Here is a 17,216-nt window from a genome sequence, read left to right as displayed (position 1 = left end):
TAACAAAATTGGATAGGCTGCAAACACAAAATCAATAAAATAATTATAATAGTAATCAAAGTGTCAGATAATACACATTCCCATACGGCCACAGCAATCCCTCATACGGAGCATGTAGAGCAAGGCAAGGCAGTGTGTGGAGTCTGGGAGGTTGGCCTGTGTGGTGGTGGCGTTGCCCTACCTTACCTTAGGTCTCCACCAGAGGGCGCACCGGAGCTTCTCCACTGTCTGCAGGTCTGCTTCTGGACACGAGTCCTTTTGATGCCCGAGTGTTTGTCTTTGTTGTAACACGTGTCTCAGAACTGTGTCGATTGGCCTCTCTAAATTGAATGTGTGTGTGTGGCCGTGTGTGTGTGTGTGCGTGGTTGTTTGTCTATGCTGGAGATAAGCACCCCCCCACACACACACACACCCCACCCACCCACCTCACCACCCTGCAAAGGTACTTGCCAAACAAAAACTACCAAAACTGATAATCTTCTATTAAAAACAAAACAAAACAAAACATGAAAGACAAGATTTATTCAAAAAAAGACAGTTACAGCAACTTCTGAATTGTAACGTTATGTTTGCATCTATGAGAAGACCAGCATGATTTCCACATAGGGAAACTCCCTCAAGGAGTTTAAATTCTCCAATGCAGATGCTCTCAGATCTTGTAGCTCTTCTCTTTTAGCAAACAAAGCTGAAGCAGAATCTGTTTCACAGTTGATTCATAACTGTGCACACTGTATTCTATGTCAAACAACAGGACAAGAACCAAGAGACGGGGGAGTCAGGGGCCAGAAAAACCTGAAGACACGATATTGCTAAAATGCAAATGTGACAGCAGAGAAGGCTGTCTGCCACGTCAGAGCTTCAGTTCCCTCTGTGGGTGCTGTAGGAGAAGGGGCTCATCAGCAGAGGGAGATTAAACTTCTGCGCTGGGTTCTGGATGGTGAACACAGTCTGAAAAAAAAGATCAGAAGCACAAAGTAGAGGAACAAACGATGAATTATAAGACCACTTAGTCAGCTCTGTACAAACAAACCTTTCTGTTCTCTTGTTCATTAAAATCATCACTTTCTACTTCAACCTGGGTCCAACCGCATCAATCCTCACCACCGTCAACCTCAACTCATGACAAAATGTTTTCAGTCAGGCTGCCTTTTGACACAATAGTAAATGAAATTGAATATATAAATATATATTTATTTTTTTGCTGAGAAATGTCCGGTTCCAAGTTTATTCTGAACTACAAGTGAGTAATGTGAATCTCACTGGATCTCACCTCTACATAGGGGTAGAATGACGTCTTTCCCAGTCGCTCCCAATATAAACCAGTCTCAAAACGCAGCTTGTACATGCCAGGGATGAAAGCTTCCTGACTGATCAGTCCTGGGCAGCAGCCATCTTCATTTGTTGTCCTGAAAGGTGAGAAGGAAATCTCAAGTGGAATCAATATAACATGTCTAACATCAAATGTAGTTCAAAGAAAACGACTGCTTTGGATTAAATGGAGTAACAAAAAACAAAGTCTTAAATTAAACTCATTTTCAAAGAGAGATAAACACAATAAAATCCTACCCAACACTGATCAAAGTCCAAATCATCAGGCTGGTGTCAAGTCGATGCAAGCTCAGGGCGATCTTGGCGGCGGGGACTCCATCACTTGTGTTCACCACGCAAGTGGTCAGAGGGCTGGACTGTGCTCCTGCCATGTTCTGATGGAAACATGTGGCCAGGCCAGTTCTTCTTCAAACTATTGGTACATGAAGTCAAGTCTCATGTGTTTGTAAAGTGCATTTCAGCAACATGGTAGCTCAAAGTGCTTAACATGATAAAAAGGTAATAAGCAGATAGAAAGAAGAAACAAACATTACATTTGATCAAATAGCGTCATCAGTTATAATTAATCAAAGGTAACTCTGAGCAAGTGAGGTTTTGATTTAAAGGAAACTCAGTGTTTCAGCTGTTTTGCAGTTTTCTGTAAATTTAGAAAAGCATAAAAACTGAATGCTGCTTCTCCATGTTTGGTTCTGGTCCTGTGGATGGAGAGCAGAACCAGAACCAGAAGACCTGAGCGGTCTGGAAGTTTGATACAATAATAGCAGATCTTTAATGTGTTGTGGTGCTGAGCCGTTCGGTGATTTATAAACTAACAGTATTTTAAAGTCTATTCTCTCAGTGGAAGGACTTTACAACTGGTGTGATGTGCTCCATCTTCCTGGTTTTAGTCAGAACACCAGCAGCAGTTCTGGGTCAGCTGCAGCTGGAGGATTGACCCTTGAATCAATGCAACTAAATATAAATGCTCTCTAGATCTCACTGAGACATTAGTCCTTTAATCCTGGAAATGTTCTTCAAATGATAGAATGCCAACTTTGTAACTGTCTCTATGTGACTCTGAAGGTTCAGGTCAGAGTCCATCACTACACCTAAACTTCAGCCTGATTTTCTATCAGTAAGAACTGAAGCTGTGCGTTGACTCTAGATTGTTCAGTCCAAAGATAAAAACTTCTCTTTAGTTTCTGTTCAGCTAAAGAAGGTTAGAAATTTGGATCCTCCTTGTCAGGTGTTAAAGGCATCTGAACATAAGTTTGGACGTTAACATCGAAAAAGCAGCAGAGTTAGCTAAAAAAGCAACCGCAGACAAAAATCAAACAGGAGTTAAATGCATGCTCACCTTCACTACTTATTAATGGGACATTAGCAAACCTCTGACAGAGTTTTATTTCTGGACATTCCAGTGACGAAAATAAACATTTACAAATTCAAAATGTTAAGGGCTGCAACAGAAGTCTTACCTGTGAGCAGCAGCAATTTCTATGTGATCCCAGAAGACATCACACCATTGGTGTAATGAATTACCTCTCGCCTGCTGCTTGCAGACACAAAGCATACATAGCAAACAGTCCTGGTGTCAAAGGTTGTCCTGAGTCTCATGAATCATTATAACCAACTTAAAGAGTGCAGATTTCCCCCCAGTCAGCAGGGCAGGATCCACTTATCCGTTGAGACGTTTCAAATCTGCCTACTGATAAAGTCTGATGTAATTTAAGCACCACCAAGCAAATATTACAGTGTACATGATAATGACTGGTTTTCTTTTTTTTTTTTTTCTCTGAAGTGAAAAAACATTTCACAGCTAGACTGTGAGAGTTGGGTTTTCTATACAAAAGTTTCTGTGCTCATTGTAAACATAGCACAGTTAGAAATTTCATGATTACAGTTTTGGGAACTGAAATGTGCCAGCCAAGATCTTTACCCTTTTTGATCTGTTGTAACTCAAATTAAACTGCTTACACCAGAGTTGGTGTGCCTAAAAAAAAAAAAAAAAAAAGCAAAACTTCTTAAGAAAACATTGACATATGTTTGATGTCTCATTGTTCCTTTTTTAGATCATTATTAAGGGTTGCTCTTTGCTTTGGACCGTCATTCACGTTGCCTCTCTATGCTGCTGTTGCTCCTGTTATCAGTGAGGCCCTCAGTCATGCATTCCAGTATCAGATTTCCCTGTCTCTTGGTTTGTAGTTTGACTAAACATTTTCTAATTAAGACAAGTTTAGGCAGCAGCTGTTGGGTTCAGGCTACGAAAGACAAACTCTTATTTTGATGACAAAACATCTCATCTGTAAAAAAAGGGACTTCTCTCAAAAAATCTAAATACATATTAAGTTTTTTTTTTTTCATGGAAAATACATTTACATCACCATAGATACCACAGGATCCCCATTTGTGAAGATGTTGTTATTCTTCTGTGTATGTAGGCGTCATACTCTCCTAATTTCCTGAAAAACATGATGTAATTTCCCCTGTCATATAACCATAAAACTTCCTCAGTGTTATGCGGTCCTGTACGCAGCTGTGAAAACATAATGAAAGAAGCCTGATTAAAAAAAAAGTGTGATAAGGAACTACTGGCTACTCCAAAGGTATAACTTCATAATTTTTTAACCTGAGAAATCAAGCGTTAGTCTGATAAATATTGCTGCCATTTTTGTTTTGTGGAATATAGTCTGTACTTTTGTTGCAAAAAATCAAATTACCAAATAAAATGAATGAGACAATTTATTCTGTTTAATCTAAAACCAGGTCTACTATGATTGAATTCAATTCAATGTAATTCCGTTTATGTCAACACACCAGGCTGCTTTGCTGTTACTGTGTTTGCTTTTCTGTTTTCTTGTTCCATTGTGATCAACCTTTGCTGCTGTTCGGTCTTTTAGCGTTGATTTTCTTAGTTGTTGCTTATTTATTTAGGTTATTTGATGTGTTTAGTTATCTCAGACTGCCTTCTGCACATCACATGAACTGACTGGTGCATCAGAACCGTATAATCATCGTATATTTTATCTAAGGGAGCCTTACTGCCCTCTGGTGGGTCTAACTAAAATAGCATCCAGGACATTTCCCTTTATTGAAACCCTAAACTAACAAAGTTTTTAGATGTAGCTGATACAATACAAAGTCAATGAAAACATTACAATTTAAATGGTCTACAAATTGTAGTTTAGGCAAATTAATTTCTATCTTTTTATTTTTCATTAGGACTTTGCAGAATTCTGGAGACTGCATCCACCTTCAAAACCACCTTGCCGAAACATTTGAAAAATAAATAAATAAAAACAGGAAGAAAACTTTTCTTTATTTTTTTGTTTCTTAGAAAACTACAGATTTTATATCTGCATGAGGATACGAAGCTGAAGTTGGTTTCCAATGCCAGCTTCCGATCAGGGAAATGGCTAAAGGGCGATTCCACCTAATTTTTCACTACCTTCTGCATCTTTAATCAACTCTAGTTAAAAAACTACAACACCTAGACACTTCAAACCTGGACTGGATTATTCTCCTCTAATAGCAGAATATTTGAAACCATGTTTGGGATTTGTGAAACTTTTATCTGATTTTTGAAACTTTAAAAAAGGTTGATTTTACCACTTTTTTTGCATCAGGAATCATACTAGAACTGCTCCAGCTTCAAAGATACAACACCTAGACACGTCAAACCTGGACTGGATTATTTTCGACTAATAGCAGAATATTTCAAACCATGTTTGTGATTTGTGAAACTGTAATAAAGGCCGATTTTACCACTTTGTTTGGATTTCTGTCATAGAATAACTGATCCAATTCCAAAACTACAACACCTAGACTCTTCAGACCCAGACCCAATTATTCTGTTCTAATAGCAGAATATTTGGGATGTTTGTGAAACCTTTACATGATTTGTGAAACTTCACTATAGTTTAGATTACTATTCACACATGTTCCATGCAGTTTTTTTTTTTTTTCAAATTCAACTCTAATTCAAAACCTCTTTACTAATCCCAATGGGAAATTAAATGTTGGTGTAACTGTGGTCTCTCTGTGTACTCCGGTAGCCAAGCAACGACAAGTTGTTGCCAATACATTTGTGTCTTGGTGCAATGACAATAAGATATTTATTAAATCTAATTTATTTATTAGGTTTAATAAATAAATCTAAGTTGTAAGGTATTAACTTTTGATGGATCTCACTAATTCAAACTTATACTTATAAGGTGTAATGTCAACGTCAAAGCAGATCCTCTGCTCAATGCTGAAATAACAGTCTTAAAGATTTTCTTTTTTTACATTGAGTTTATTATGCAATGAAACAATTATGTTCCAGGAAAAAAAAAAAAAGTCAGATTCATTATTCATGAATAAAATTATGCAACCACTTCATTTAAGTTAAACATCACTTGTTGCAACAAAGGCTTGAAGAAATTCAGATTTTTAATAAAATGCGCTCTGCAAAGAATGAATGTGAATGTATTTACAGAGTAGAGAACTAAAGACAAAAGTGAACAAACGCACAAAGGCCCCAGACAATGAATACTGCATGACGGAAAAAAAACTTTTGTCATCCTGATTCTCAGTCAGTCAGTCAGTCAGTGTTACTCCAACTACAAAAACAACTGCAGCTATTGCACATCACGGCTAGAGGTGTATGTTTATGGAAGTGTGCTATAAACCACTAAAAGAACAGCTAAACGTTTCTAAAGGCTCTATTAAAACATATAGACGCCTCATATGATACAGCAATTCACAGCATTTTCCTTATTTCCCATCAACACTCGTTAGTGAAACGGCTTTAGAAAGGCCAAATCTGAACAAAAACAACAAACAAAAAAAACTGTTAGAATCTTAACAGATTAGACTTAGAGTGCAGAATTAGAAGTAGAGTGCAAACAGGCCTTTTTCACAGATGAGGCACAATGCAAAAAAATAAAATAATTAAATACAGAATAGTCATTTAAACAGGTAAAAGACATCAAGGAACATTTTGGTTATATTTTGACAGGAAATTTCATTTTCAAGTCTATATACGAGTACTCTACCTTATCAGTTGTGGTTGGGATGGTTTGTTCCAAAATTGAAAAAAAAAAAAAAGCTCATTTATTTGCGGATAAAATGAGCAGCAACATTGGAAGCCAATGTCCGTCTCCTGGAATCGGTTTGCTCACTGCAGCCAGAAGCATCAACACAAATCCTGAGGAGGCTTTCTGATGGAGGTACGCTTGTTGTTTGGGGAGGAGAGGCGGGGCAGAGGGGTGGAGGGTCATTTCCAGGGTCTGCTGTTCTGAACTCTGGAGCTCTTTTTCTCAGCTGTGGAGGAACTCTGATGGCTGGAGGCCGTGGACCGGCCGCTGCTGGATGATGTGCGACTGGACAACTGACCTGCAGGATGAAAAAAAAAACAAAAAAACAACCATAAATCGAAGTTCCTTTAGGCAAAACATTTTACCTTTAATCTGAACTACATAGAGAATCTGCTGCAAACCTTTACAGCAGACGAGGCTTTTTAATGAATGAATAAATGCATAAGTTCATTTTAATCCGACCGTTATCGATAGGGATGCATCGATAAATCAGTTGGACAAGAAATTGGTCGATGCTTACATGAGAAACTGATCTTATACAGATCTGATCTGCACAAAGTCACCATCCTAAAATAATGGCTTAAATCAATTTATGCCAAAAGCGATTTTGGCCAAAAAAAACAAACAAACAAACAAACAAACAAAAAAAAAAACATACACTTTTGACAAAAATGACTTGGACCATTTGTTTTAGGAAGGTGGCAATATGCAAAAGCTGCAGTCATCAATATTTTAACCAAAAAGAAAAAAATAATGAATAATAATATTAATCGGTATCAGCTAAAATCGGAATGGGTGCACACCTAATTAGTGGCTCAAACACTTAAAATAAACTGAAACTCTGAATAAGAAATTATTTTTAGAAGTCTTTCTAAATGCTTTCCACCGACTCTCACATTTCTGATTTTAGTTTCTTTATTATATATGTTTTTAGTTTCTGACTGGTTTCAGTCTTACTGGTTGAGTAACTGGAGATGATCAGCTCCTCCATCTGCTCCTGGATCTTATCCAGCTCGTCCAACGTAAACCTCCAGCGTTTCTCGGCATCCTGCGCCGACTGCTGGGCCACAGACGATTTCCTCGCCTTGTAGGACTTGGAAGTGGACAGGCACGACTCTGGAAAGGAGCCGGTTGTCATTCCACTTGGAAACTTCTGGGCGATTACCTTGAGACCTTGGAGAAGAGGAAAGAGAAAAGCATTCGGCCTTGAACATGAACAGTGCTCAACTAAAATATTGGTCTAGGATCGGGGGAATCCAATAATTAGATGAAAGAGGTGCAATCTGAGAAACATTGTGTTTTATCGCATAAGAGATGATGCAGACATAACTCCTTTTTTTGCTTGGTAATTATTCATATGTAGGTTTAACTTACTAGGATCTCACATGAACAGCCATCTCATGTCTGTACTAAGACTGTAGAAAAGACTTTTATTTACTAAGAGACTAAATGTGCGTCTGTTTGGTTGGGAAAACTGCACGATCATTTCCTGAAAAGAGGCTTTTGCAAACTCACTGTTCAGTGACAAAAATGTGTAAAAAAAGAATAACAGAATGGGATTTCTTGAAAAACTGCTACGGATGTGAAGGAGAAAAGAAAAGTGTGTGTCTCTGCATTTGATTCATTGTAAGGGCTATTTTCCTAACACTTACCATGTTGTGGGGCCCACCAGCTCCTTGTGGGACGTAAGAATTGGTAATTCGGGGTTAGCAGTTAGGTGAGTGGATTAGGTTAGGCTTAGGGCTAGGCTATAGAAATAAATGAAAAATGAATGGAAATCAAAGTCCTTATGAAGAAGTACAAAGAAATGTGTGTAAGGTGTAGCCACCTGACAGACTCCCTGCAAAGAACCGTCATTACTGAAACTGAATCAAAAGTCGCTTTTATAACTTGGAAAGTTTTAGTTCCACTGGTCGACGATTTCACTTATAACAAGACATTTTCCTCCGTATTATAAGTGAAATGATCGGCCAGTGGAACTAGAACCTTTTCATCAATATTACAGAATTATTGAGTTCAAACAAGCTCCTACATCTTGCTGAAAAGTTACTTGTAGGTTAGCTTAGTCATATCTCCAATGTGGTAGGACATTTGCACATGGAACTAGACCACAAACACTTGGTAAGATTTTGCAGTGTACCAGTAATTGTGAGACTAAGTTTGGTTTTGTGAAAGATAAACAGATTGCCAGCTCTTACCCCCACAGAGCATGAAGAGGTTTTCAAAGCCTCGCTCACACATGGTGGTAGCCGCCAGGCTGGCTATTCTCTCATCGTCATCGTAGACGATGATGATTTTCCCCAGAGCATTTTTCTACAAACTCTGTTAAGGTGTCAAATGGAAATACATCATAACATAGAGAAGAAAATAAAATAAGAAATAAATATGCATGTCTGCTCTTTTAGGATACATATGCCAGCACTTCGTTGGTGTAGGGATTCATAGTTCGAGACAGCGTGGCGATGGGAAAACTGTGAGCTGTGGGAAAGGCAGAGAAAAGGATCAGAAATAGAAAAAGGTTTTATTGGACAGAGAGGATGTTTCCACCACCCACCGCCGATGATGTGGCAGCGGTCGTACTGGTCGCGGTCGCGTACGTCCAGCAGCAGGTAGGGGCAGTCCGGGTAGGGCGTGTCGGCAGAGGAGGGGCTGGACACGGACTCTGCCGTCTTCCGATTGGCCCCTTCCATGTTCAGCTCTCCAACGCCGCTGATAACGCTGAGAGGAAACAACCCAGGCAAAAGCTTTTCAGGCTTTCCAGGTGCAGACCAGAGAATGTCTTTGCCTTGTTGAAACGGCCCAGACATAAATCCAGATGGAAATGTCTGTCAGGTACTTTCCAGGTTATATGACAGGAATTCAGCTATATCTTCCTTCTACTTCTCCATTTTGATGCGCTTTATGTCAGTCGATGACAGAAAATCCTAATAAAACCCATTGATGGTTGTGGTAATAACATGATAAAAAGGTGGAAAATTTGAAGTGGAAAAAAATTTAAAAAAAGAGCTGTCCCGATAAATTTTGAAGGACGATAGATTGTCCCAAAACATATTGCAAAAAACAATAGTATTGTTATTTTGAGATGATTTCCCATGGGATAACAACGTCAGGACATTCTCAAAGATCAATAAATTTGAAATTCTATTGAACAGTTAACAACAGAACTAGAATTAATTTTAAATATCCACAATAAACAAACAGCAGAAACAACAAATAAAATGAATCAGGAATTCTCTGTCAGCATAAAAGAGAGAGCGAGCTGGTCGGGCCCTTCAGAGTCCATGAAGGAGTGAAAATGACCTCAGCAAAGTAAATGGACTTTCTGACTGATCACTTTCTTTCATGGTTCAACAAGAAGAGCCAAACCTTCAGTAGCAAAATGATCTTCATGCATGACAATTATACTGACCATCATTTGCATTGACCATTAGGAAAATCTGAGAAAATATCACTTGTATTAATTTGGAACACGGCGTAATGAATCTGAATCTGCTTCCCATATAAATTCTAACCAGCAGAGGGCACTGTTTACGCAGTGTTTCCCAACCCCGGTCCTCAAGGCACACTGTCCTACATGTTTTAGAGGTTTCCCTGCTTTAATCTAACTGATTGCAGTTCAGCAAACGTTAATCAGTCATCAATTGAAATCAGCTGGACTGAAGCAAGGAAATACCTAAAACATGCAGGGCAGTGAGTCTGGGGGACCAGGGTTGGGAAACACTAGTTGAGAGTGCAGGCAGGTGTTATTGTACCTTTTGAAACTTTATTGTAGAAGTGAGTCATAGGATGAAACAGAAGGTCACCCCACCTCCTCCTTTATGCATGTTTACCCCTTAACGGCTCCACTTCCTGTCTCCATCTGTTCTCCCCACAAGGTGACGCTGACCTAGCAGCTCTATCATTACAACGGCCCCGTCTGTCACCCTCTCAGGTGTCAGATAGAGTTACTCTCCTGTGACACAGTTTCTAGCTGAATGGGGTAGAGAAACAGGTGAGGAAGCCTTTGAGAAAGGTTCATGTCTGTCCACTGGGGAATTCTGTTGTTAGAAAGAGAGCTGCACGAAAGCTACAGACATATGGTGGCTTAAACTGAGGTTGACATGTTCGGGTCAAACTCAATCACACAGGGGAGGCTGTGTGACACTGAATATTTGGGTTTTATGACAATGTTTTCCCACTTTGCAGACATAATACTAGTAGGACTTTTAATCATCTTTTCCAAAATGTGGCCAAACCTAAAAGATATGTTCATTAAAGGGGCAATATTATGTATATTCCAGCCACATGGTATAATTTTATTTCACAATAACGTAACTGTGTTACCGTCAGTTGTTATAAAATGCTGCAAATTTAAATTATTACATAAAATAAATGTTACTTTGCAATTTACCACCTTGAAATTGTGTCTCTGTCTCTTTAAAAACTACTGCTTTTTCTGAAACTCCAAAACTCCACCTTCAGGAAGTCATTACAACATGGCTCCTGTATTAACCCCTTAACAAAGTTTTTATCATCAGTTCACTGAGAAGTAACTCCTATAATGAGATCACTACAGGCACAGTTCCACCAAGTGTTTGCTAATTGTTGCTGGCTAGTCTGAAGGAGCTGAATGGGGGAGCAGCAGGGCAGAGTTGCTCTGTGAGGAGGAAGTTTGGAAAACTGCAGCTCGGAGGAGGAGCTTCGTTGTCGAAGGTGGAGCTACGCCCACCAAGGAGTTTTGCACAGCTGAATGGTTGCCACAGGAGATCAAAGGATTTCTAAACATGCATAAAAGAATCAGGGCAAGACTCCAGTTATATTTTTGATGAGGCATAACCTAAATGTATAGAAACCAGGCTATAACTGAAAGGATTAATTGTAATTAACTGAGTATTTTTTTAAAAAGAGAACTAATTTAGTATTATTCTCTCTCTGCAGTATACAGACTCTAAAAAGTCTATCTGCAGAAAGAACAACACATACTGAGCAGTATTTAAGCATCCTCTATTAGCGACGGTTCAGTGCTAACCTGTGGGTCTGCCATGGCTCGACAAATCACAGCAGGATTTGGTAAAGTTTAGAGCATCCCTATAGGCTGCTCATTACCTGAGGAGTGTTGACCTGGCGGTGTGGCAGCCATCCCTGCGGTCTCCTGCGTCGTAATCTTGCGACACAGGCAGCTCCAGCGACAAGCCGTTGACCCGCTCAGACTCACACTCCAGGTCTGCCTCAGAGATGACTGACAGACCGTCTGCAAGGGAGTTTGAGACATCATGGGGTTCACTTAGGGGTGGCCGATGTGGACTAATAATCTATCTTTTGGTACTATTGTGATAACAATAGAAATTATGTTTCAAAGGCCATTTTCTACTTCTTTTTAGGGGGCTGTGACCGCATGGAAAAGCCTTCACAGCACCACAAACAAGAACTGTTCAAGAAAAATATTTCCATTTGAAACAGGCTTTTTCAGGACACTGTTTAATTAAGAACTAGGGTGATTTATATCACTAAACTATAAATGTACTTCATCAGATTTTCAAATTTACTAACACTCTGATGGATAATGGTGTCAGTTTTGTTTTGTTTTTCTTTAAGTTATTCATTGAAATTTATCGAGACAATGATAAATCATAATTTGTATCGTGATAAGAACATTTTCATAATAAGTGATAAATGATACAATTAAATGCTCATCCCTACAAAGCGTTACCTTGTTGGGTGTTGACTGATTCATCATTGACCTCGCTTTGATTCCCGTCTGAAACAGAAGCCACCTGAAGTACCTAGGTGGAAAACACACACACACACACACACACACACACACACACACACACACACACACACACACACACAGATAAACTAGATAATACCCTATGAGGAAATAATAATATACAGCCATCAGTCTGCAGATCATTAATCAACTGATATGATTGATTATTAAGGTCCAAAAATAAAAATAGAAATTTCAATGTTTTTATTCTATCACCTAAATAAAAAAACAACAACAAACAGCCTCTGCTGGGTCTGTGTGCCAGCTGTTGATGCATTGATACTCACCAGCTGAGCAAAGGTCGTCACCTTTAACCTCTTGAAGATTTCGCCTTTTCGATACCTGTAGTCTTAAATAGAAAAGGACAAAGAGACATAATAAAACATTTTTTAGTCTAATAAATTATAAAGCTTTAATAATTGAATTTAAAGTAAACATAAAAAAGAAAAAAAAAAAAATCATGATTTTGGATGTGGTTTCTTACTTTTTCTCATCTCCTCCAGTCTTTCCATGTACTTTGTTTTGCTCGATCCTACAGATGACAACAGCATAATGGAGAGAATAAAGGAAGAAAACCATCAATGTTTCTGAGAGGAGGAGCAACAGAAATGCAGTTGCTTTACAAAGAAGCCTCTCTTTCAATTCTAGGGGTTTATATGGAAGGCCATTCCCGCCATGAAAGAAAAAATAAGTCCAACAAATAGTCATAATTACAAGAATAAAAGTCACAACCAACTTTCAATGTCTAAAATATCTCATACAAAGCCATAATTTTGAGGAAGAAATAATTATGAAATTCCAAAACAAAATCATAGAAACTCATTATTATGAGATTGAAAATCATAATTATGTGATTCAATATAATGATTTCGAGAGAGAAAGTCATAACTATGAGATACAAAGAGATACAAAGTCACAATTATAAGATTCAGCATCATTACATAATTATGGTGATGATTATGTTGTGATGATGCATTTCTGCTGCAAATTATTTCAAATTTGAATAATTTGGAATTATTTATTTCTGAAATAAGTCTAAATTATGACTCGCTTAAATTTGCAATATAAAGCACATCATAAGAAATTAAATTAATTAATTAGTATTATCATTTATTTTGTTAACATGACTTTTAAGCCCTTAATTTTGACTTCCTGTTAGACTTTTATTTTTTCCTTCCTGACAGAAACTTGCTTCCATAGTTTTATACATCAGGAAATTATCTTCTTTTTATCAGGTTCGCGATATCTTTTCAATTTAACAATAAGAGTAAGAACTACACCACAAATTTGTGACACTTCTTTAATAAAAGAAAATGAAGACAAAGTCTAAAGCTGGACGGAAAGTTAAATTAAGTACATCCTCGGTCCCATATAAGTGGCAAAGTAGCAGCAAGGTGTTGCTAAAGAAATACATCAGATTTATTGATCCTCAATGTGTGTGACAATCCCTATAAAAGCAGAAGGTCTGGAGCAAGCAGGTGTGTTAACACAAAGTCCAGGGAAGAACGTGTAGGCAGATTCATTGCCAGGTCAGAAGGTGCAGTGCTCAAAATATAGCAAAAAAGGAGGAGCGCTAGATGTCAAAAGTATAAAGAGCAGATGAGAGACAATATGCCTGGAAACTGAATCCTGACCAAAACTACTCTTATTCCAAGCACATCACCATATTCACAACATGACGCCTATAAAGAAAAGAATCAGGGGTTCTCGGCGGCCCAGTCAAAGTAAAGGACTAATATGATAGAAATAAAGTTGAGGGATGAAATGAATATCTGCAAACCACAAAGACAGACACATTTCTAGATTCTGCCAGAACACTGAACACCATCTAGTTAGTGTTGCTACACTGCAGATTTATCATTTTGTTTGTTGTGTTTATAAATAAAATATAATACGGATATGTTTTGTTAAAGTTGAAGTACAATAATTCAAAGTATCCTATAAATATTTTTTTATGTCGCCATTATTCATTGAACCCTAAATGTGATAGCGAATTTTTTTTTTTTTTACCACAACATATCATTCTGCATTCTGCATCAGCAATGGTTAACATACCTGTGTCCAGCCTGGTTTTGATATGTGCATATTTTTCATTTCTGGGTATCCTTTTCTTCATGTACTATGTAAAGGAGAGAAGCGAGCTGTTTAATGGTTTATATTAGCAACAAAACATGAAATCAGAGCTTTTTTGGGGGAAACCCAGCTGCGTATTAAATATGATCAAGCTAACGGTGAGCTACCGTTGATATGGAAACATAACCTAGCTAACTTGTTAGCATGCTTGCTTCGCTACGTTATGTTTTTTCCAGTTCACCGCTACATTTGCAGAGTGGGAGAGAGATTTAACTGAAAGGTCTATGTCTGTTTGTTTAATAAAAAAATAACAAGTAACCTCGTATTTTCTGACTTTACCTCGTTTTTGCCGATGCCCCGAGTCAGCGACATATTTTCAAATCGAAATACTAAACAGCAGCTTCCACCTTCAGTAAAGCCAACGTCGATTCGCTACATATCTTCCATAAGCCAATCACAGCATCTCTTTCTCCGCGGAGCAGTCTGACCAGTTGCTAAGCAGCGACAGACGCTCTTCCTTTATGACGTGCGGCATTCAGGTCCCCTCGGTCTGAAAAGTTCATAGTTTTTATACATAAGATTTACACACAATAAGTATTTTCATAACTATTTAATTAACTTTGTAACTTGGTACCATGATAAAGTCAATAAAAAATATTATCCTAACATTATGTATCTCACTTATTTCAACCAAGGAAGACGAAGCATCAGGAGGATAGGGCGTCTTTTTTCCTCTGTTAGAAAACTCATTTTTGATTGTATATTTTGCTTAATGAAAATATACAGGTGCGTGTATTCTAATTAAATCACCAGAGAACAAAAAAGTATTATGTCTTTCGATCTTCAATAATCATTTGAAGAATCTAAATTAATGAGTTGGAACAACATTTAACTTCCCTTTTGGATTAATAAAATATATTTGAAGTGAATTGATTTTTTTTCATTGAAAGAACCTAATAAACATTATTAAAAATATTAGTACAGTTAAGTGACAATAGAAGAGCTGTCATAGATGTTTTAAGTAAAACTAATGATTTCAGTTTTGTGCAATTAAATGTTTTGCTCCGGCACTGAAATTTCCCACTTTTAAACAGATACGGCGAACGAATCTTTTCAACTCGACATAAAGCAGCCTGGTGCCAGGCACTTATTTTGGATTTAAATCTATGATTTAAGAGGGAAAACAAGAATTTTGTAACACAAGAAAATTTTTTACATTCTAAATTTATCAGTGCGGAGATTCCTTGACTCGCCGTTAAAAGCATCACGTTTCTCCTTCTCTGAGTTCGTCCTGTCAGGTCTGACGCGGTCATTGTGGGCGCTGCGTTGACAGTCATGGAGGAGCAGTGCAGCGGGTCTGTTCAAATCGCCAGATAACGTCAGTTCGCTCTGTTATTGTCTAAAATGGGATCTGTTCTGGTGAGTGGCCCTATTTGGGTGTGTTTTTGCCAGGTTAGTGAGCAGTTAGCGCAGACAGGGAGAACTCTCGCCGGTGGCGGGCAGGAAATCTGCTAGCTCTGTCAGCGCTAAGACGATTTCCAGAAAGGAGTTGTCAGAAACATCTTTATAAGTCCATGGAACTCCGCTTTTACTTTCTCGTGCATGATAACCACTTTAATGGGACCGATATGAAAGCCTCCACTACGTATTCAAATAGAAACAAACACCATGTTATGAATTAAAATAGTGTTAACAAAAGAAGGCTGAACAGCACGGATGGGAAGTAAGGGAAACTATATTTGGCCTGACGGTTTAACTATGAGCTGCAGATTTTCTATCAATCCTTGAATAACACCTTCCCCACAGATTTAATATGTACACATAGAAGTGACAGGTGTTCAGAATAATTTAATGTTAAGAATGCCAATCACAGAGTATGATGCCACCACTGCCATGCTTCGGTGAGGGCAGGGTGTTTACACTTTGGTGTTTCTGATGTGCCAAACATATATTTTGGAATTGTGAGCTAGAAGTTTAAGTTCATAACACGTTTTTAAACAAAGTTTTGGCCAGGCCTGGGCTCAATATTGGTTTAAAGTTGTGAATACTCAAATTATTGCTGTTTAAGATTTTTGTTTGTTCGTTTTTCTGTTGAATTATACAAAGAAAAGCTGGGCCAAAGTCAAATTTTATGTTGTCATTTTTTAAAATCCCTGAAACTTGACTTTGAACACCGGTGTGTACACTTTTGAGTGAAACGGTACAAGGCTTAACTGGGGAAATGCAAATTTTAATAAAGAAAGAAAAAAAGTCAGAATTTGATATTTCTGCCCCTGATCTTTGTCTTCACAGGATGATCCGTCCCTAGAGAGACACTTCAGGGGACATAAAGATGTTGTCACCTGTGCAGACTTCAATCCAAACCACAACCAGCTGGGTAAATGCTAGTACTAATAGACCTGCAAACCATTACATGCTTTACTGTATTCAAGTTTAATTCATTTTGTTATCTCTGTTGATAGCCTGGTTGATGTAAAATAACTTACCACAGTGTAGCATGGATAACTCTTACTCAAGTGGTGTTCAGTGAATCTAATTAAGTTATATTCAAGTACTATTCAATAGTATTTTACATAAAGGTTGTCCACAGTGTGGCACGGGGGCCATTTGTTTCCCTAGGAATAATTTTGTGTGGCTCTCAACCACAGTTGAAGAATGGCATAAATTTGATTTGGCAGCTCTGATGGCTTATGGAGACAGAAATGTTAAGGTGCAGTTTGAAGGATTCATAAAATGTGAAATGTAAATTTTAGTTTGCTATCAATCACATTTTTCCTTTTAATGTAATTTGCAAATGAATAGGACCACAAACAGACTTGGGCACCCCCATTTATTAAACATGGCTAAATGAGATAGGAGTAAGAAAGACCCTTTTCATTTTTCTGATGTATTTTCTACAGAAATCAGACTGCTTTGTTTTGTTAAATATAGTGTTTTTAGTTTATTGTTGAGTAGGTAAAAAGAAAAAACAAAGTTTCTGCAATGCTACAAATGAGTATTATAATTCA

The 17,216-nt window shown here is 37.9% G+C and overlaps 3 protein-coding genes across 5 annotated transcripts in view; 1 reads left to right on the top strand and 2 right to left on the bottom strand.

The window, feature by feature from the left end:
- Positions 1–539: 539 nt before the first annotated feature.
- Positions 540–2,884, bottom strand: LOC122835184 (5-hydroxyisourate hydrolase-like). The gene is made up of 4 exons (XM_044124018.1): positions 2,787–2,884; positions 1,567–1,741; positions 1,271–1,406; positions 540–948 (listed from the first exon to the last, which is right to left on the bottom strand). Exons 2-4 carry the CDS (start codon positions 1,698–1,700, stop codon positions 859–861), a joined length of 360 nt encoding a protein of 119 aa, XP_043979953.1. The 5' UTR covers positions 1,701–1,741; positions 2,787–2,884; the 3' UTR covers positions 540–858.
- Positions 2,885–5,721: 2,837 nt separating this feature from the next.
- On the bottom strand, positions 5,722–14,701 carry cep41 (centrosomal protein 41). Of its 2 annotated transcripts, XM_044124015.1 has the most exons (11): positions 14,548–14,701; positions 14,191–14,254; positions 12,620–12,667; positions 12,423–12,484; positions 12,076–12,148; positions 11,472–11,616; positions 8,941–9,104; positions 8,797–8,864; positions 8,585–8,699; positions 7,344–7,559; positions 5,722–6,684 (listed from the first exon to the last, which is right to left on the bottom strand). In XM_044124015.1, the coding sequence occupies exons 1-11, from the start codon at positions 14,578–14,580 to the stop codon at positions 6,566–6,568; spliced, it is 1,107 nt and encodes a 368-aa protein (XP_043979950.1). In that variant the 5' UTR covers positions 14,581–14,701; the 3' UTR covers positions 5,722–6,565. The 2 variants fall into 2 exon arrangements, with proteins under 2 accessions (XP_043979950.1, XP_043979951.1); XM_044124016.1 differs by lacking the exon at positions 14,191–14,254 and having other exon boundaries at positions 14,548–14,686.
- Positions 14,702–15,332: 631 nt separating this feature from the next.
- The window catches only part of poc1b (POC1 centriolar protein B), a 39,737-nt gene continuing 37,853 nt past the window's right edge, over positions 15,333–17,216 (top strand). Inside the window, exons 1-2 of one of the 2 annotated variants that reach the window (XM_044124014.1) lie at positions 15,333–15,563; positions 16,501–16,585. Coding sequence is in view for 1 of the 2 variants with exons in the window: in XM_044124012.1 (XP_043979947.1) it covers positions 15,613–15,627; positions 16,501–16,585 (100 nt within the window). In the remaining variant the exon portion in view is untranslated. Of the gene's footprint in view, positions 15,628–16,500; positions 16,586–17,216 lie in introns of both variants that reach the window. The other variant, XM_044124012.1, reaches the window with a different exon arrangement.

Source organism: Gambusia affinis, linkage group LG08 (assembly GCF_019740435.1).
Source record: "Gambusia affinis linkage group LG08, SWU_Gaff_1.0, whole genome shotgun sequence".
NCBI lineage: Eukaryota > Metazoa > Chordata > Actinopteri > Cyprinodontiformes > Poeciliidae > Gambusia > Gambusia affinis.
Note: the sequence above shows the minus strand (reverse complement) of the source record. Positions and strands in the feature narration are given on the sequence as shown.